General features: G+C 42.9%; 1 protein-coding gene across 1 annotated transcript in view; it reads left to right on the top strand.

Annotated features, from left to right (window-relative positions):
* The window catches only part of PDE11A (phosphodiesterase 11A), a 284,908-nt gene that overhangs the window by 153,938 nt on the left and 111,230 nt on the right, over nt 1-19,740 (top strand). Inside the window, exons 7-10 of the mRNA XM_060257021.1 lie at nt 662-737; nt 2,038-2,105; nt 5,810-5,902; nt 9,340-9,390. Of these exons, the coding sequence (XP_060113004.1) occupies nt 662-737; nt 2,038-2,105; nt 5,810-5,902; nt 9,340-9,390 (288 nt within the window). The remainder of the gene's footprint in view (nt 1-661; nt 738-2,037; nt 2,106-5,809; nt 5,903-9,339; nt 9,391-19,740) is intronic.

Below are 19,740 nucleotides of genomic sequence, written 5' to 3'. Positions count from 1 at the left end.
TTATTTGTCTAGCTGCCTTTATTTGCACTTCTGCATGAAGTCATTCATTAATATATCTCTTAAGGAATGTACATGTTTGTTTGAACATTTATTTAATTTTTTAAAAAAATCCTGCTCTTCTTCCAAAGAGCTCAGCCTGGTAGACAGGGGTTTGGATCCTATGAGCCCGTTTTGCTGCTTGCAGAGTGATCCACAGGCATGAGAAGCCTTCTGCAGGCAGAATGTACCTCTCCTGCTCTAGGAAGGCTCCTTCCATCAGCAGAAGTCTGTGCCATTAATGGGAGTGGAGCATAGGAGCCAAGACACTGTATTCCATCTCTAGCTGACTCCATTTTCCCTAGGGTTGCTAGACACCAGGAATGCACCAGCAGGGTGTGGAAGGGAGCATTCTGGGAGGGAGGGGCAATGTCCTCAATGTGATGACATCATACGGAAGTGATGTCATCATGTTGGGGATGTTGCACGGTGACATTCTGGTTTAATGGCAAAACACTATGATTTTTAGAGATGAATGGAAATAACACAGTTCTGTATGCATTTATAAACTTGCCATTTTGGTTGTTTGGTTAACAATTTTTTTAGAACATATTAATTGCTGTACCTGTTGAAGGACTGCTATGCCATACCTTATAGATGATGATATTTGTTTCTTATGTTCTAGGCTGACCAAATTTCTGGCTTTCATATAAGATCTATTCTCTGTGTCCCTATATGGAACAGCAGCCACCAAATAATTGGTAAGCTAATAACTCACAAATGAGTAAAAGTTTACTTTGTCAATGAAAGCTGTTTTGTTTATTATTCGTATAATTGTTTTATAGTTGATCACAAGTTTTTTTAAAGTATTAAATTGACTGTGCAAGAGACATGATCTTGTAGGTCTGAAATTAACCTTTATGGTTGCTTATAACAACAATCATTCATGTGGACATAAAAGTCCACCAAGCTGGAATTATAACAAGAAAGACATCCAGATGTTTACACATTGTTATTTGTTATTAGGGTAAGGGTAACTCCTAAGCTGAACATTCCATGTAACATTTAAAAACGAGAAGACTCTTCTCAAAGACTCCTCATCATAATATCTGTGCAATGTGAGAGAAGAAAGATTCACAGGGTCGAATCTTTTGTCCCTGCGGGACCTCTCTCAATTCCGCAGGGCCTGCAAAACTGAGTTATTTCGACAGGCCTTTGCTACCTAAACTGGGATAGGACTGTCACCCTACACTACTGAGAAATTGTGATTCATGTGGGCTCACTGTTAGTAAAGGATGATCTCGCCTAGGTTGTTGCTTAACAGCACCATAAAATGTTTTAATTGTATTTATTGTTTGAAGTTATTGAACTGATTGTTAGCAGCCCTGAGTCCGCTTGCGGAGAGGGTTGGATAGAAATTTAAGGTAATAAATAAATAATAAATAATATTTATTTATTTATTTCAATTTCTATCCCACTCTTCCATAAGGCTCAGGCAAAGTGCTGCATCCATTTTGTCTCTGATTGCTTCTTTGCCTGTGTTAACTGTTGTGACCTTTTTCATAAAGCTTATTTTTAGTAATCTGTATTACAGTGGGTTAGATCCAGCACAGAATTTCCACTTGTGCTAGATCTCTTGCAGAAGTGGAAATGCAAGAAAAAGACCACTTGGGCCAAGTCAGACTTATTGTATCACCACTTGCATTTCTGCTTTTTCAAGATCTTGTGCGACTAATTACTAATATACAGGGAAGAAAGTGGTAGATTTTGCACAAGATCTTGCACAAATGGAACTGCACAAAGTCCATTGATGTTCTTGCTCGCACATCGCTGGATGCAAGCCTTTATTTACAAAATCTTGAGTTTGCCGCTCATAAAATATCATAAAGAGTTTATGACCAATAAAGCCACATTATATACTATTATTACATACTTGAATTTAGCCCTGTTTGATTGAACTGAATCATGAGCAGCATTGATAAATACGCTAACAGCTAACACAGCAGCAGGTGTCATAAATGAATTTATAACCTGAACTACATTAAGCAACTCTTTCTGCAGGGGTAGCTCAAGTGTTGAACAGGCTTGATGGGAAACCTTTTGATGATGCTGACCAGCGACTCTTTGAGGTAAGAGATGTTAATTCTGCCAAAGAGATCTATAATTAATGTGCTACAAATTGTAGTTATGATCCAAATTAAGCATTTTAAAACCTTATTGCTTCTGAATCATAGAATATTTATGCAGGCAAAACTGGAGGACTTTTTGCTTTTGGCATACAAACCTCCCAATACTGTTACCTGGGGTCTTAACCCCGCCCCCCCCACCCAACAACATTTTGTAAGGCATTTGGGGCTGTATCAGCATGGTGGAAACAAAAAGCTACCTTCTGTGGATAGAAGGGATTTCCAGTGGAGGTTGGGGGGGGGGCAGGGCCAGTGGGCACAATTCTGCTCCACTTTATGGACATTTTAGCATGGACATGGAGAAACAGGGCTTTTGTCTGCATTTAAGAAAGTTTGTTACAATTATGTTTCCCAAGTTAGCCACCGTGAAAGCTAGAGAAAACTTTCTTTAAAATGCAGCTCAGTTTCCTAATGAATATTCAAGTTGGTTGTCTAGGGAAGTGGTTTTCAGCTTTTCGTATCTTACATCCCACCAGTCACCTTTGTCCTGCCATAATGGAAACAAAAAGCATTTATTTAAACAACACCTCCTCCCCCCCAAACAGACCGAACCACCTACCATAAGCTGTGTCACACAGGTTCAGGACTACAGATAGGTCAGACAGTCACAGAACACCATCTCTCTTGTCTCTTGTAAATCCAGAGGAGAGCCCTGACCCTTTCATACACTAGGTCCACTCTCTCATTCCCAGAAATACTACCATGGAGAGCAGCCCAATCACCATTATCATCTACTCCTCACTTAAATCCTTCACAGACCTACTGGGGTTGGGACTCAAACTCTACTTCAGTCACGCGTTGCTACCATGTATTTATATCTTAACACATGGATTGATTGAACAAAGTGGGTTTCCAGTGGCACCTTTAAGACCAACAAAGTTTTATTTGTTTTATTTATTATTTTAATAAAACTTTGTTGGTCTTAAAGGACTCCCACTGAACTCCCACTTTGTTCTGTTGCTTCAGATTAACATGACTGCCTACCTGGATTGATCTGCATAGTAGTAAGGACTATTTTTTTTATTCTTGCAAAATAAAGTGATAATAAAAAGAAATTACAGAAAAGAAAAAGTGATTGCATATCATAATTATATATATCAAGAAGTGATTATATATAACAAAATATATGGAATAAAAATATTTCTTCGTAACACCACCTTCATTGCATTGAAAAGTTTTTCGATCACTGTTTACAAAATACTTTAGACTTTACTTGGATACATTTATATGCAACATTTTACATTTCAGATTTTGTAACTAATCCGTTTTTCAACTGAATTATGAATTAAAGAGATTGCAGCCCCTTTAAACATTTTCCTGGTGTGCTTTGAGAAGGCGTTTAAAGGGACCACAAGCCCTTTAAATGTCTTTGGAGTTCACTAGAGGCTTGCAAAAGGCATTTAAAAGTACTGTGATGCCTTTAAATGCCTTCTCCCTCTCCATAGGAAGCAATGGAAGATGATAGTGGTTCTGTTGGGCAGTCTGGTTTAAACTGGGCTGCCCAGCAGAGCCTGCAGGGAGAATTCTCCCTGCAGGATCAGCTCCTTGGCAGGCTCTGTTGGCAGTCCATTCTAAAGCAAGCTGCCCTGTGAAGCCCAAGCTGAGCCTGTGGGGAGAATCCTTGGCTGGGGCTAGCTCCTCTTTGCAGCTTGGCTTAAACTGACCTGCAAAGAGGAGCTAGCCCAGAATCAGACAGGGCATTGTGGAGCTCTTAACTCCTGCTGCCCCAGCTGATCCTCCTGTTTTTTTCTTCTCGGGTCCGTTGGACCTGAATAAATTCAGGAATCCTGAATATTTACCCAATCCAACTACCGTACTGGGATTTGGGAATACTGGGAAATACCAATTTTTTCAGATTCTGTATACCCAAACCTGAAAAATCTAAGAGCTCTTTTTTTTTGCACACCCCTACTCCTGATCCATATTTAAAATCACCATTGCAGAACAGACTGTCCCACTACACCCAAAGGCTGCAATCATGAAAACACATTCCTGGGAGTAACCCTCACTGCATTAAAGTGGGAGTGACTATTGAGAAGATCTACTTCGACTTGCTCCTCAAGTTATCTATAATGGGTGCAGGGAATCTGATATTTCTGCCACTTTTTAGCCAACCTGCAAGTACCCCAAAATTAAAGCAACAATGTCAAAAGGGGTAACAGTGTAGGCTTCATTTGTGTGCTCTTAGACTCCCTTCTGTTTTGCAGTGGGAGAAAGGAGAAGAAAGGCAGAGGAAAGTATTATGGTTATGGGAAAACTAACTTTGCAGGCTCAGAAATTAGCCTTTATAGGTTTGAGATGCAGTTCTAAAGAGTAAGCTGTTTCTCACCTTCCTAGATCTTTCTATGTTTTGGAGCCCTAGTTGTTCTACCTGTAGGTGATAATTAAAAGCTTAATTATTTGTGCTGGAAATTCGGCTATCTCGGAGCTTTGTGAAATCAAGACATTGATACAAGCACCCTTTCGAAAGAGGCTGAGTGCTTTCCAAAAAACAAGGCCATGGATGATTAAAACGTAGTTGAAAAGTGCGTTTAAAAGCTACCAATTACCATTTTTGTTCAGACTACAAAGTTAAGGTATACACAATCTGCAAATTTAGAGCATGCGTTATATTAAAATATCAGTGTTCCGGAGATGGAGCTGTTATTTTTTTTTGTAGGGGGGGGGATCAGAAGAGAAATCTTTTCTTAATTTCAAATTACTCCAGCTCAGAGGCCTGTATTTGTAGGTCAGACATTAGTTAATGAACCAGTTTCAGTGGCAGGCATCTCCTTGAGCAGGATGGAAGTGCTATCTTTCTATAGTGCTAACTGGTTGCATTCCCGCTGTGATAGGTGTCAAGTTCTTGATTTAATGTCAACAAAGATGCTTCATAAGAAAATGAACATACACAAAGCTGCCTTATACTGAATCAGGCCACTGGTCCATCATGGTTAGTATTGTCTACTCATACTGGCAGCAGCTCACGTGAGTCTCAGGTAGAGGTCTTTCACATTACCTACTTTCAGATTCTTTAACTGAATATGTTGGGGATTAAACCAGGGACCTTCTGTATGCCAAGCAGATGCTTTGCCACTGAACCATGGCCCCTCCTCATAGAATCATAGAGTTGGAAGGTACCTCCAGGTCAACTGTACTATACAGTACAACAAACGAAGGCTGAAAGTACCTCCTGTTCCCTTTCACTTCTCTCATTGCCTGGTTTTATTTTTATATGAAATTCATTATAAATTACAAATCTTGGCTCTTGTAAGTAGGCCTGGACATTTTTACCTCAGTGACTATCACAACCCTCTGCGCAATGCAGGAGATTCAGAAATACCTCCCGCACACACATACATTAGCGTCTCTCTGCTTCATTTGTTGTACTGTATAGTACAGTTGACAATGATGTGACACTGCCATCTACTAATTTTGGTTGTTTTTCTGTGCTATAGAGTACCAGTAACTTGGGCTTACAGAAAGCCCTGGATTCTCGTACAATAAGGGCAGAGGGGCCCAAGTTATGGTGCATTGAAGTTAATGGTCATTGCATTCTGTGCTAAAAATTTCCATTTCAAGTTGTCTGGTTTTTGAATAATCTCTTAGGAAGTGAATTCGTGTTGCTTTCTGAAGGTGATCTACTACATTATTTTTGGGTTTTTTAGGCATTTGTTATATTTTGTGGCCTGGGCATCAACAATACCATAATGTATGACCAAGTAAAGAAGTCCTGGGCAAAGCAGTCTGTAGCTCTTGATGTGAGTATCCTAATAAATGATCTGTTATTTGTTTAATAACTAGTCTTAAAGTGTTTCATACATGAAAAATTCTGCAGCTGGATTTCTCAAAATGGCAGCAGTTTGTGAGATACAAGAAGGGACACTTCCTTCACTTCACCCTTCCCTTCCCATCACTGAAATAAGATGTTTGTACACATGAAGCTGATTTATACGGAAACAAACCATAGGTCCATCGAGGTCATTACTGTCTACTCAGACTGGCAGTAGCTCTTCACATCTCTGGCAGAGGCCTTGCATGTCACCTATTACCTGATCTGTTTTGACTGGATATGCCAGGGATTGAACTTGGGTCCCTCTGCAGGCAAAGCAGATGCTCTGCCACTGAGCCACGGCTCTTCCATCTCAATTTCCTGTCTGATTCTCCCTTCCTTTTCACTTCTCTCATTGCCTGGTTTTATTTTTATATGAAATTCAGTATAAATTACAAATCTTGGCTCTTGTAAGTAGGCCGAGACATTTTTACCTCAGTGACTATCACAACTTTAACGTGAATAGTTAAAGTTGGGGAAGGACGGTGGCTCAGTGGTAGAGCATCTGCTTGGGAAGCAGAAAGTCCCAAGTTCAATCCCTGGCGTCTCCAAAAAAGGGTCCAGGCAAATAGGTGTGAAAAACCTCAGCTTGAGACCCTGGAGAGCCGCTGCCAGTCTGAGAAGACAGTACTGACTTTGATGGACCAAGGGTCTGATTCAGTATAAGGCAGCTTCATATGTTCAATAGTGACTGACTGAAAACACAAGGAAACAGGAAAGAATGTTCCCTTTTGGCTGGGAAACAGCAGTGGAGACAAGGTGATCACTAAACAACTGCATTTGTTGTGTGAAATACAGCTAACACGACAACGTGCTTCAGCAATGCCCAAGCGACTGATCATGTTTTTGTTTTTTGTTAAAAAATCAGGACAGAAATCTGGTTCTTCTGTCACCCATATCCTCACAACAACCCCGTGAGATAGGTTAGACCCTGAGACACTGGCTGGCTCAAGGTCACCCAATGCTACATGAATGAATGGATCTTGGATCCTAGTCTGTGTCGTAGTCCAACACTGTGATCACTACGCTACACTGTCTCAGCTGAATTCCCATCCAGTAATTGACCTGCCTTAAAAGCACTGCTAAATTCCTAGCTACTTATTTCCATATGGCCTGTAAACCTCCGTGCATGTGTGTGTGAGAGAGAGAATAAGAGAACTATTGTTTTTCTACATAAGTAGGGACTTTGTCCTCCACCACCACCCCCTGCCCTCGGTATGCACATACTTCCTTCTTGTTTTCCACTGTCTTCATTGTTCTGTTTTCAACTGGGGGGAGGCTTTATTTTTAGAAGAAATTAGGTAAGGTTTGGAGTAGTGTTTCTTAATTCCTTTTTACCGAATTTCTCCCTAAAATCTAATCTGTTTCTTTCTCTCATTTTTAGGAATTTTGAATCAGTTTGTAATAAAGTCTGTTTTGATCAAAGAGAAACTCAAAAAGAAGATGAAGGGGCAAAATTTCAGAATTTCATAGCAGTGGAATTCTAGCAGGAGCTCTTTTGCATATTAGAACACACACCCCTGATGGAGCCAATCCTCCAAAAGCTTACAAAAAAGAGCCTTGTAAGCTCTTGGAGGATTGGCTACATCAGGGGGTGTGGCCTAATATGCAAAGGAACTCCTGCTAGAATTCCACCCCTGCGCGGAGGCATTGTCTTCTCAAAGTTTCCTATGCTCTTGCTAGAATATCATGCTGTAGTGTGTAAAATCAAACAGCTACAAGGACCAAAATTACAAAAGGGTGCATTTGCTTTTGGGGCATGCATAATAGCTGCAGAATTTTTTTATGTATCTTCACCATATTATACAGTGAAGCATCAATAATTCTAAGACCTTCCAGCCATCTCCCTTTTTCTTGATTGCCTTTCTTTTCTTGATCAACTATTTGCATTCCTAAATGCCATTTGAGTGCCATTAAAAGTCGTTGTTGTTGATGATGATGAATGCCATTTGGGTGATACTCATGGCATTTCTAAAGCACCCTGTGTAATGGCTATCATATGTAGATGATGTGGGATGGAAAACAAACTTGCTGGTGTTGACACACCTTGAAAATCATACCCAAGGAAAGCCAGTTATTGAGATAATGTACAAAACCCCCAACAATTACCGTATTTTTCGGACTATTAGATGCACCGGACGATAAGACGCATCTAGTTTTTAGAGGAGGAAAACAGGGAAAAAATTTTTGAAGCTGTGCACCCAGATCTGGGCACCTTCCCCCTCTCAATCCTGCCTCCAATCCCAGCCCTTGCTAGAAGCAGCAGCTGAAGCCTGGCAGACAGGCACAGAGGAAGCCCCCCCCCCTCCGTAAACCCAGCGCTTTGCCAAGCGCTGCGTTTGCGGAGGGGGGGGGCTTCCTCTTTACCTGGCTTCAGCTTCTGCTGATAGCAAGGGCTGGGATCTGAGGCTTGGCTACCTCCGAACCCAGCCCTTGCTATCAGCACAAGCTGAAGCCACACAGACAGGGACAGAGGAAGGCCCCCCCCCACAAACGCAGCGCTTGGCGAAGTGCTGCCTTTGCGGAGGGGGGGTGATTCCTCTCTGCCTGGCTACAGCTTGTAGCGGAGCTTCCCCCTCCCTTCCTCAGAGGGAGCGATCTCGCTGCTTGTCTCCCAGCCAGGCAGGCAAGCGCGGGGAAAGCATGCCTGGCTGGGAGAGAAGGGGCAGGATCGCTCCGTCCACCCCCACCCCAGCACGCTGAAGGGAGCGATCCTGCCCCTTCTCTCCCAGCCAGGCATTTTTTCCCCGTTCTTAGGTGCTTGGCTGGGAGAGAAGCAGCAAGATTGCTCCCTCCACCCCCACCCCAGCACGCTGAAGGGAGCGATCCTGCCCCTTCTCTCCCAGCCAGGCATTTTTTCCCCGTTCTTGGGTGCTTGGCTGGGAGAGAAGCAGCAAGATCGCTCCCTCCACCCCCACCCCCACCCCAGCACGCTGAAGGGAGCGATCCTGCCCCTTCTCTTTCAGCCAGGCACGCAAGCACGGGGAAAGCATGCCTGGCTGGGAGAGAAGCGGCGAGATCGCTCCCTGCGAAGTGCTGGGTTGGCGATGGGGGCGGAGGGAGCTATCTCGCCGCTTCTCTCCCGGGGGCTGCAGGCCCCTCCCCCCTCATCTTTTAGTATTGGGACCATAAGACGCACGCACTTTTCCCCCCACTTTTTTTGGGGGGGGAAGTGCGTCTTATGGTCCAAAAAATACGGTATTTTCCTTTGATTCCCACCCCCCTTTTCTAATACATAGAAAATACATGATGCATAAATATTAATTAAACCATTTAGAATATAGTCTTTTTGTAGGCAGCTTCAAGTGGCTACAGAATTCCAGTTTCTTACCTGTGACAATTTTTCCCTAATTTGTTCTGGGTCAGGTGCTGTCTTACCACGCAACATGTTCGAAGGCAGAAGTTGACAGATTCAAGGTAACAGAAATCTATGTTATTTTATTCTGCAAACGGACTGTAAAGGGACATTTTTTAAAAGCTGAAAAAATCAAGTGGGGCTGTGTGGGAAAATGTATTACCCTTTGACATTATGACTCTATTTTTTTTTAAATGATAATGTTCTCCATGCTAACATGCACCCTATAATAACATTCACAGTCATCTTTCTTTGTGACTTCTGTGATCCCATGGCTACTTGTAAGAAATCTTTATTGTATTGAGGACTCAGCATTGCTATCCAACTTACCCGTTAGAGCTCATCTTATTTTCTACCTCTACCATATCACTTCATGTTTTACTTATCAAGTACATGTATTGTTAGTATAGCAAATTTGCACTATAGGGAAAGTGTGGAACCACCTGCAGTAAATACACTGAGTCGACTGAAGTTGTATCCAACGAAGATGGAGGTTCTCTATCTAAGCTGCAGTGGCCCAGGGAGGGAGATATCCTTGCTGGCTTTTGACGGGGCTCCACTGATACCGGTGCCAAAGGTCAAGAGCCTGGGAGTGCTCCTGGAGCCCTCTTTAACTATGGAGGCCCAGGTAGCAGCCACTGCCAAATCTGCCTTTTCCATCTTTGGTGGATATGGCAGTTACCTTGGTGATCCATGCCACAGTCATCTCAAGAATAGACTACTGTAATACCCTCTACATGGGGCTGCCCTTGACTCAGATCCGGAAGCTGCAGCTGGCGCAGAATGCTGCGGCCAGATTGTTAATGGGGCTCCTGTAACAGTAGCACATTCAGGCTGTACTAAATATGCTGCACTGGCTGCCTGTTGCATTCTGAATCCATTTCAAGGTGTTGGTGTTGACCTTTAAAGCCTTATATGGCCTGGGACCTTTCTGTCTGCAGGACTGCCTTTCTCCACACTTTCCTCAGAGAGTACTGTGCTCGGGAGCCCCAAATCCCCTCTCAATCCCCGGGCCAAGGGAGGCCAGACTGAATTCCACCAGGGCCAGGGCCTTCTCTGTGACAGCGCCAGCATTATGGAACACCCTCCCGGACACTGTTAGGGCCCTGCAGGATCTTCCTCAATTCCGTAGTGCCTGCAAAATTGAATTCTTCTGTCTTGCATATAACATCTAAAGATGAGAGAGGGCTGCTGACCCACCTGGATCTGACCATTGTCTATCAGCATTTGTAACACCTCCTGTAAGGATCACCAACAGTTATTGTGAAAAGTTGAAAGGGCTTTTTTAGAAATTTTGCCTGTACTATTTTGATGTATAGCACCATGATGTTTTTAAGGTGTTATTGTTGTACTTGTTTTTAGATGCCACCTTGCCTTGTTAGCTGCTCTAATTCCACTCGCAGAAAGGGCGGGATATAAATATGGTGTAATTAATAAATAAATAAATAAATAAATAATACACTTCAAGCAAAGATGTTGCAAAAAGATAAAACTTCTATTAATCCAGGTGGATAGCTGTGTTGGTCTGAAGGAGTAGAACAAAGTTTGAGTTCAGTGGCACCTTTAAGACCTGCAATACACTTTGTTGGTCTTAAAAGTGCCACTAAACTCAAACTTTGTTTTACTTTTATTGAGGTTCATATCCATTTCTTTAATAGAAAGAAGAGACAGAAACCTAATCTAAAGAATACATTTCTGTATTACAAATATCCAGCCAATCCAGCTGCGTGTGTGAGTAGGTATGGTGGTATGACTCCCACTGGAGAGATCTGTAGATGTATCCTGCACATTACAGACCTGTGAGAAGAGACAGCACAAAGGGCACAGGGGGAGAAAGGGGGAAGTCACAGAGAAGAGCCTAGTTTAGATAAAGAAAGACATCCTATCTTAGAGTATTACCACAATGTGGTGATGTCATTTCCGGTTTTGGGGATGAAAAGGACATGAAGCCATCCTGATGCCATTTCTGCCCATTCCCACTGCCAGAATCTCTTGCTACCAGACTGTCAAGGCCTGGCACCCCTATCCTCATCCTCCACTGCCTCCCTCTTTGCTACTCCTTTCTCTAATAGGGTTGCTAGCTCCACCGTTGGAGATTTTTTTTGGGGGGGGGGATGCCAGGTGAGAGCAGAGTTTAGGGAGAGAAAGGAGCTCAGGGGGGATGTGATGTCATAGAGTCCTCCCTCCAAAGCTGGCATTTCCTCCAGGGGATCTTTGTAGTGTAGAGATCAGATTTAATTCCGAGAGGGCTTCAAGTTCCACCTTGTGGTTGGTAACCTTATTGTCTACTCGGTTGTTTTCTTGTGCTTTCAACAAATTCCTATATTGTTACTTATTCTGTAAGATCTCTGTACACTCTGTATGCTGCCTTACTTGCAAGAGGCTTTAAATGAATGCTTAATAGCAGCATGAGACCTTAAGAGTTTTGTTTTTCTGTGCTGTGTCACTGAACCTCACGTTTTGCCCAGTGTTCCCTCTTTATTTAGCCTCCATGCTTGTTTATTTTCAGCCTAAAAGTACTGTAAACCTCAGAATTATTTAACTGAGACTTGCCAAGGCTGTGACAAAATGTTGTATCTTGACTACCTTATATACTGACACAGCTCAAAATCTGAGATAAAAAAACAGCAACAGGCTCAATATTACTAGTTAAGTAAAAAAGAAATACTAATTAAGTTTTTTTTTTTTAAAAAAAAAATCTTTTTATACACACACCCAGAAAGAACTATCAGTACAAGGAAGTGGTCATGCAGATTTCTCTGATCAGGGAGCTCTAGAGGCAGGTGCCATGACCAAAAGACTTCTTTGTGAATTCCAACTGATTCATTTTTGAGGAAGACAAGAGTAGAGAGCAAGGTCTCAGCTTCTGATCTGAGGGGGTGGGGGAGGCAGCCTTGCTACAGTCTATAATTTATGGTGGCCCTGTTTGATGAGCACACAATCTCAGAAATAAATTTGAGGGGGGGGGGGAAACCAAGGGGAAAGCCAAGTTTTTTAAACTTCTAGAAACAGTGTGCGAAGACGACAGAGGCTTGTGAAAAGACTTCTCACAGGTGTCGCAAGCAAGACAGCACCTTCTTCACACCTGCAGGGTTGTGGCAGTTGCGCTAGTTGGGCTGGAAAGTGCTGTTTGCCAACAATTCTGGCTAGAGGAGTTATTGAACAGCAGTTCCCATATACAAAGTTGTTGTATGGTTATCCTGGTCACCATTACTCAGTCCTCCTGGGAAAACAGCAATGTCTAGAAAGGCCCAGATCAGCAGTTAGCAAATAGTTGGTGTAAGGGAGGTCAAGAATAAATGAAGTTGGGACAAATGATACTCTTTTTAAATTCTGATTGTAAGTAGTACCACAAATACTACTTTGCATTTCAACTAATGTCCTTTCTAAAGAGAATATAAGATAATTTCTTTTGATGTTTTATTTACGATGGGCTGTTTTCGTTTGTTCTAAAAAAAGGAATGCTAACCTAATTGTACAGCTGTGTAAGAGATCAATATTTAATGGCTGGTACTCATTATTTATAGCTTTGTGAAATAGTCCTTATCAGAGGGCAAACTGCACTCAGGAGAATCCCCCTAGCATAGAATAATGAATCATTTGTTATATGAAATTTTTGATTCAAAGTGTAGTATTAATAGCATGTTGCTTGAGTTACCTTGTCTGACCTCTGCTTCGAAATAGCCCTAAATGTAGATATCATTAATAGGAATTTTATTTGCTGTTTTTAAAGAGGGTCGATTTTAATTGTAGGAAATGATGTTAGACTGAAGAGACCCATAAAAGTTTTACTATTGTCATTGTGTATCTTTCTGCAGTTTGTTGTAAAGGTTTTGTTTTAAGATCAGTATTGCGAATGTGACCAATTAATATAGATTGCTGTCGACCTGACCTGGATAGTCCAGGCAAGCCTGATCTTGTCAGATCTCAGGAACAAAGCAGGATTGACTCTGGCAAGTATTTGGATGGGAGACCTCCTTGGAATACCAGAAGTTGGGAGGCGGGCAGGTTTTATTCAGCCACCTCTCTGAATATCCTCCAAGCCCCCAATAGGGGTCAGTCACCAGAGGTTGTCATGACTTCCAGGTGCACACAGAAATACCCCCCATATAGATTGCTGTCATGCATCAGTAATCAAGATCAATTGCAGACCAAAATTTAAAAAACCTTTAGCAGAACTGAAATGGGGGGGTCCCCTTTTTATAAAACTTCGTCCTCGTGTGAATAGGGAGCCGCTGTGGATACTCTTTCATTGAGCTCATGTATGAGGGTGAAAATGTTCCAAGGCAGCACTGAAATTAGAACCCATCTCCTTTTGTCAATAGCTGTGTTAAAGGAGGAGATACTCATTAAAGTGTTCTATGCGCAAGCAAGGAGAAGGTTCATGCTGGGGCAATGTAGTTCAAAGTTTTATATTCGCTGTTTAAATTTGCTACATATTTAACTGGAATTTGCAACACAGTACAAAATGAGCGACCACATTCAAGATGTCCCAACTGTCCTAGGCAGCTGTCCATAACCATCCACTAACAACTCACTTCCCGTTTGTACCATTAGATGCTCATTGATTCACAAATCTTGTAGCAGAAGCCTTTTTTAAAAAATGTGAGGTCTAAAAGGACTGAGACAAATTTCGCAATTGCTGCTGTCATCGTAGGAACTTTTATCACTAAGCAAAAGAGCCAGGGTTTCTGGAGTATGGGGGAGGGGGGGCAGTTGGTTGAATAAAGGCTTAATATAATAATCCCTCATGACCTCAAAAAATCTGCATTCCAGCAGAACGTGAAAGGATATATCAATCCTGTTAAGGGCGCAAGGGCAGATTCTATCAGTGTAGAGTTTATTCAAAAATCTTCCTTGCAAAACCATTGTAGGTATAATGTTCAATCCTAAAAACAAAAAAGCTTTGCAATAACGTGGGATGGTAAGATAATACACATGGGGTGTGTGTGTAAAATTTTGGGGTAAGATAGACCAAAAAATAGCGAAGAGCATACTCTGCGGGCTCTCGGGCTCAAACTACCATGGTCAATTTCAGGGACTCGCTTTTTAATCAGAGAAAATGCTTTGGTTTTGCACATCTTAAAAATATCATCAATCAGCATTCTGACTTCCATCAGTTTCTCTTCCAGGGCTTTTTTCCAAGTTGATCTGTGGGTATCCGGATTTAAAGCAGCTAACAAACCATCTTCAGCAAAGAGCTGTTTTAATCTCAGAAGCCAAAAAGCCACGTTCTTGCTTCCAAGGATATCTGTCCAAATTGTGCTTGTAATCCAATGTTTGATACACAAGAGGGAATATCCTGGCCCCACTGATGGACCTCCTGATGGCACTTGGGTTTTTTGGCCACTGTGTGACGCAGAGCGTTGGACTGGATGGGCCATTGGTCTGATCCAACATGGCTTCTCTTACATTCTTATTCAATATTTTCCTTAAGAATTGGGCTAGTGGTTGGTCAATATTATCAGAAATAGCTTCAGTCCAAATAGCTGAACTGTAAAGAATGATGGGAACCACTTTCAAATTAAAGGCTTGCATGCTCCAGGAATATACTTCCCTCCCTTATTGCGGAAAAATCTATTTATGGCATTTGCATTTATTAAGTTCTTTATTAAGCACTAACAACTCACTGTCCTGACCTGGATGGCCCAGACTAGCTTGATCTTGTCTGATCTCGGAAGCTATGCAGGGTTGGCCCTGGTAAGTACTTTGATGGGAAACCACGGAGGAAGTCAGTGGTTACGACAAAGAGGAAAGCAGGGGCAAACTACCTCGGTTAGTCTCCTGCCTTGAAAGGCTTTCAGGGTTGCCGTAAGTAGAGATGGGTATGAACTGGCTCAAGAATAAAAAGTTCATGATGAATTTTGGCCAGTTTGTGGTTCCCAAACTGAAATTCGTGGCAGGTCAACTGGCATGAATTTTCCATGTACTTTCAAGTAGTTCATGACGGTTCATGAATGGATACATTTACAGACAGTCTCCACTCAGGCTAAATGTTTGCCAAATTCAGAGCAACAGAGAAGACTAGATGAGCTGGTGGCAGGGTGAGGTTTCCTGTGCATTTGGTGTGTGTAGTTTGCACTTTTTGAACCTACATCTGACATTTCCCTCAAAAGCACTTTCCTGGGGCATCTTCTTTTGGGGAGCTGTAACTCAGACCTCCCAGGTCCAATCTGAACATAACTTGGGAGGGCATGCAGAGGAGCATCACAGGGAGGTCCTCTGCAAATTTGATGTCTCTAACCTGCACAGGGTCTGTTCTATGTACTGCTGAACCTGCGCTTGTCATTTTCTCAGAAAGCACTTTTCCTGGGGGTACATTTGAGGGGGGGGGAGTAATAGCTCAGACTCTGTAAATCCAGTTGCCCCAAACTCAGAGGGAAGATAGAGGAGAGCCAGCCAGACCCCCTGTGAGTTTGGTGTCTCCAGCACACCAGGGCCCCTTCTTCTGCATCACAAACTGAACTGGTTTGTATGGCATCTAAAAATTTGTGAGGGTTTGTGGCTCATGAACTGGGCACAACATAAACCTCAAACAACCACATTTTTCTCAGTTTGTGCCCATCCCTAGCCGTAAGTCAACTGTAACTTGAAGGCAATTTCCACCACCATCACCACCACCTCATTGTTTGTGGCTGAAAGCCCATCACTGTCAAACTGTACCCACCATGTTCTGAAGATTAAGGTTATTTCAGTTTTTTGAAGAGGAGGTACTGATTTCCACTGAATCCCCTTGTAGACACCCACCTTGCTTTTCCAGAGGATCTGCTGACCCCTAGGGTCAAAAATGGGGGGGAGGCACTCTAGGCTTGAAGAGAGCAATAGGAGGTATTGCTACCCTCTCTTAAAAACACTGAGAGCACTTCAGTTTCTTAACTGTGTTGTCGAATTACATCACGCATTGTGTTGTTTTAAAGATTACTAGAAGGAAGAGACAAAGAGATAGGAAATGGTTGCAGCCCCCATGTCTTTTGTGGTCTCAAGTTCTGTTATTATCTGATGGGAAATGTGAGATATATAAATGCTGTTCAGAATTACCATAACTCAGCCAGCCTCTATGAAGAGAAATGGAATGGACAAGGCCATTTTTCTCATGTCAGGAGTGTGAGGTATAACTGCTTTATCGTAAACATCCACTTTGTCAAATGATAAACTATGGAATGTCAGTAAAGCATGTAACAGTTTGTGTTAGAAAAGGCTAGATGAAAAGATTTGAAGGGGGAAAAGGCATTTCTGTATTATTGTGTCCCAGAGGAATCATTTTTTCCCCTTCTGGAAATATACACATATTACAAAATCGTCTCCAGGGATTTCTGAGAACAAGACAGGTTGTAGTGGTCCCTTCCACCAGCGCTGTGCAGAAACAGAGTCATGGGATTCCATGTTCATATAAGCCAAGCAGGCCCACAGCCACTGTGGGGCCACCAGGGTCCCAGCCCCACCACTTTATCACCATTGCAAGGGCCCCAGCCCCACCACTTACCACCCTGCTCACATCTAAGCCAGGCATGATTCTCCTCCTCCCCCCGCCACCGCCAAGGATCAGACTCGCTCACCACTAGGGAAGGGTGCATGTGATTGATAGGGAGGCAGGCATTGGTGTTGCTCTGTCATTCCGCTGCCTGCTCACCCGCCACTGTTGCCTTTCTGTGATTCCTGCTGGTGACGGCAGCAGGATCCCCCCACCGGGTGCTGCCTCAGCTTGGGAATCTTCTTTGCATTCAGTTCTCCAGTGGTGTCTTTGTGCCTGCCTCTCCCCCAGCCAGACAGCGAGCTCCTGTCCTTCCTTCTGCTCAGTGTCTGTACGCTGGCCCTGCTTGCAGGTTTGGATCTTTGGCTTTGGGGGGAGGGTTTGAAGGGATCTGAGACAGGCGGGTTGCTGTGGCAAGCTCCAAGCCCAGCAGGGAAAAGCAGAGCAGGAGGGAAAGAGACAAGTCTTGTCTCAGGGAGGCAGTGTACTCAGCTGGGGAAGAGAGAAGCCAGTCCCACCTTCTCTGTCCCCTCTGTTGTCCCGAGGAGAGGGGCTCCCGCTGAGGACCTTCCCAACAGATTTTTTTTATTTTTGTGATGTCATTTTTGGGCCCCATCACTTTCTCCTGTGCCCCCCTCTTAAAATTTCCTAGTTACAGGCTTGAAGGCAAGTGCGAGTAGACCCTCTTCCTATCCCCATCCAGTCCCAAGAAGCACACATGCAAGCCTTATAGAACCATACAGACAGCAACAGAAGTATCCTTGTGATGCCAAATTTGGCTCTGTTCAACACTGTAAAGTGGACAAAATCTCTTACCTGCTCAGGGATCATTTTGAAGCAAAAGAGGTGCCGGAGCTCATTAGCATAACTCATTTACATAACTTATTTGCATATGCCACACACCCCTGACATCACCAGAATGTGTGTACTAAATTATATCAGCTCAGCATCTACCTTAAAATGCTTCTTGAATTATAATTGTAATAAAACTTTACTCCCATTATACTTTTAAAATTACTTTCTCCAGTGTGGCCACAGTGGCATGAGGAAGATTTCCATCTGTCTGCTTTGTATGTTTTGGTTATTTTCCCTTTTTTTGTGGGTAAAAAAAAAATAGAAAGTTTGTCAAATCTTCAGCAAAATTATCACGGGGATTTGAACAATGGAGTCCAGAAGCAAGTATTTGGGGTGGGATGATGGTAAGAAAGAAAGAGCACAATAAAATTTAGAGCTTTAAGGACACCGCTTCTGTGAGCTCCTGCCCAAAATGAGGCCTACCTGCTGCAACCCATGTAGTACTACAGCAGCCCTTGGTCACAGCAGATTTGGGAGTGTAAAGGACCTGGGCCTAAGATGTGCGCATTCACTGTGTTTGAATTGCACCACCAGGCCAATGTCACTGAGGGCCAAACTAGATTTTTTAAAAGAGTTTCCCCTGGATCCAACTCAGATTCCCTGCAGTCGTGCAGCAGCTACAGGGAATGGCTTTTAAAAAAGAAGGCACCACCTGTTTGGGATCAGAACACCACTGTAGGGAAAGGAAGTACACTGAAAAAGAACACTGAAACACTGTTGGGTGGGGGGAGCTGTTTTCTGCACTTAAACAGTGCTGGGGTCGTTATTTCTCTATTTTTGCTGTTCTATGTAGAGTATTTTATGCACAAAAAGAGGGAATACTTTTCAGGGGTAATTTCATAGAAAAAGAAGTGCCGGGGCTCATTAGCACAACTCATTTGCATATGCCATACACCCCTGACATCACCGGAAGGTGTACTAAATTATATCAGCTCAGCATCTACCTTAAAATGCTTTTGAGTGATAATTGTCATAAATAAAACCTTATTCTCATCATTCTTTTAAAAGTACCTTCTCCAAGGGCTTTTTTTGAGCAGGAACGCATAGAAACGCAGTTCTGGCTGGCTTGGTGTCAGGGGGTATGGCCTGATATGCAAATGAGTCCTTGCTGGGCCTTTTCTACAATAAAGCCCTATGCAGAACAATAGTGACATCAGGGGGTGTGGCCTAATATGCAAATAAATTCCTGCTGGGCTTTTTCTATCAAAAAAGCCCTGTTTTCTCCTATGTGGCCACAGTGGTGTAATGAAGATTTCCGTCTGACTGCTTGATGTGTTTTGGTCATTTTCCCATTTTTCTGTTTGTCAAATCTTAGAGTTCAGCAAAATTATCACGGGTTTGAACAATGGAGCCCAGAAGCAAGGGGTTTTTTGTGGGGAGGGGGAGGGTAAGAAAGAGCACAATAAAATTAGAGATTCTGGAGCTCTGCTCCTGTGAGCTCCTGTCCAACGTTGCCTCCAGTGTTGTTTTTGGGTGGAAAATGGCTGGGGGTGAGGCAGGAGCCCCTCCTCTCCCTGTGGCAGTGTTCTTAGCCCAAATGGACTCTATTGTTTTCAGCCATTTCCTAGAGCTGCTTTATGGAATCCGAGTTGTATCCAGGGAGCCCAGACCCAACTCTTTTTTAAAAGCTAATATCTACTTTGGCTCTGAGTGGCAAGCAGAGCAAATGGAAGGCCAAAAAAGGCCTAGGCCTAGATCCCTGTGCTTTGATATTGATTAGATTAGATTAGATTAGATTGATCAGGCAGATTCATGGAGGAGAGGCCTACCTTGCATCTCAGTGAGAAAGGCAGATGATAAATGCTACAAATAAGTCAATAAATATTCCTATAAAAGTATATAAAAAAGAATTTGGTCAAGATTTTTTTTTACAGTCAGTTAACAACCAACATTGGGAGACTCAATAGGGTTTTTAAGGCAAGAGACGTTCAGAGGTGGTTTGCCATTGTGTCATGGTACTGGACTTCCTTGGTTGTCTCCCATCCAAGCACTAACCAGGGCTGACCCTGCTTAGCTTCCAAGATCTCACCAGATCAGGCTAGCCTGGTCTGTTCAGGTCAAAGCGGGATCCAAGATAACGGGTTAC

Source organism: Heteronotia binoei, chromosome 16, assembly GCF_032191835.1.
Source record: "Heteronotia binoei isolate CCM8104 ecotype False Entrance Well chromosome 16, APGP_CSIRO_Hbin_v1, whole genome shotgun sequence".
Classification (NCBI taxonomy): Eukaryota; Metazoa; Chordata; class Lepidosauria; order Squamata; family Gekkonidae; genus Heteronotia; species Heteronotia binoei.
This window is presented reverse-complemented; position numbering and strand designations above follow the sequence as displayed.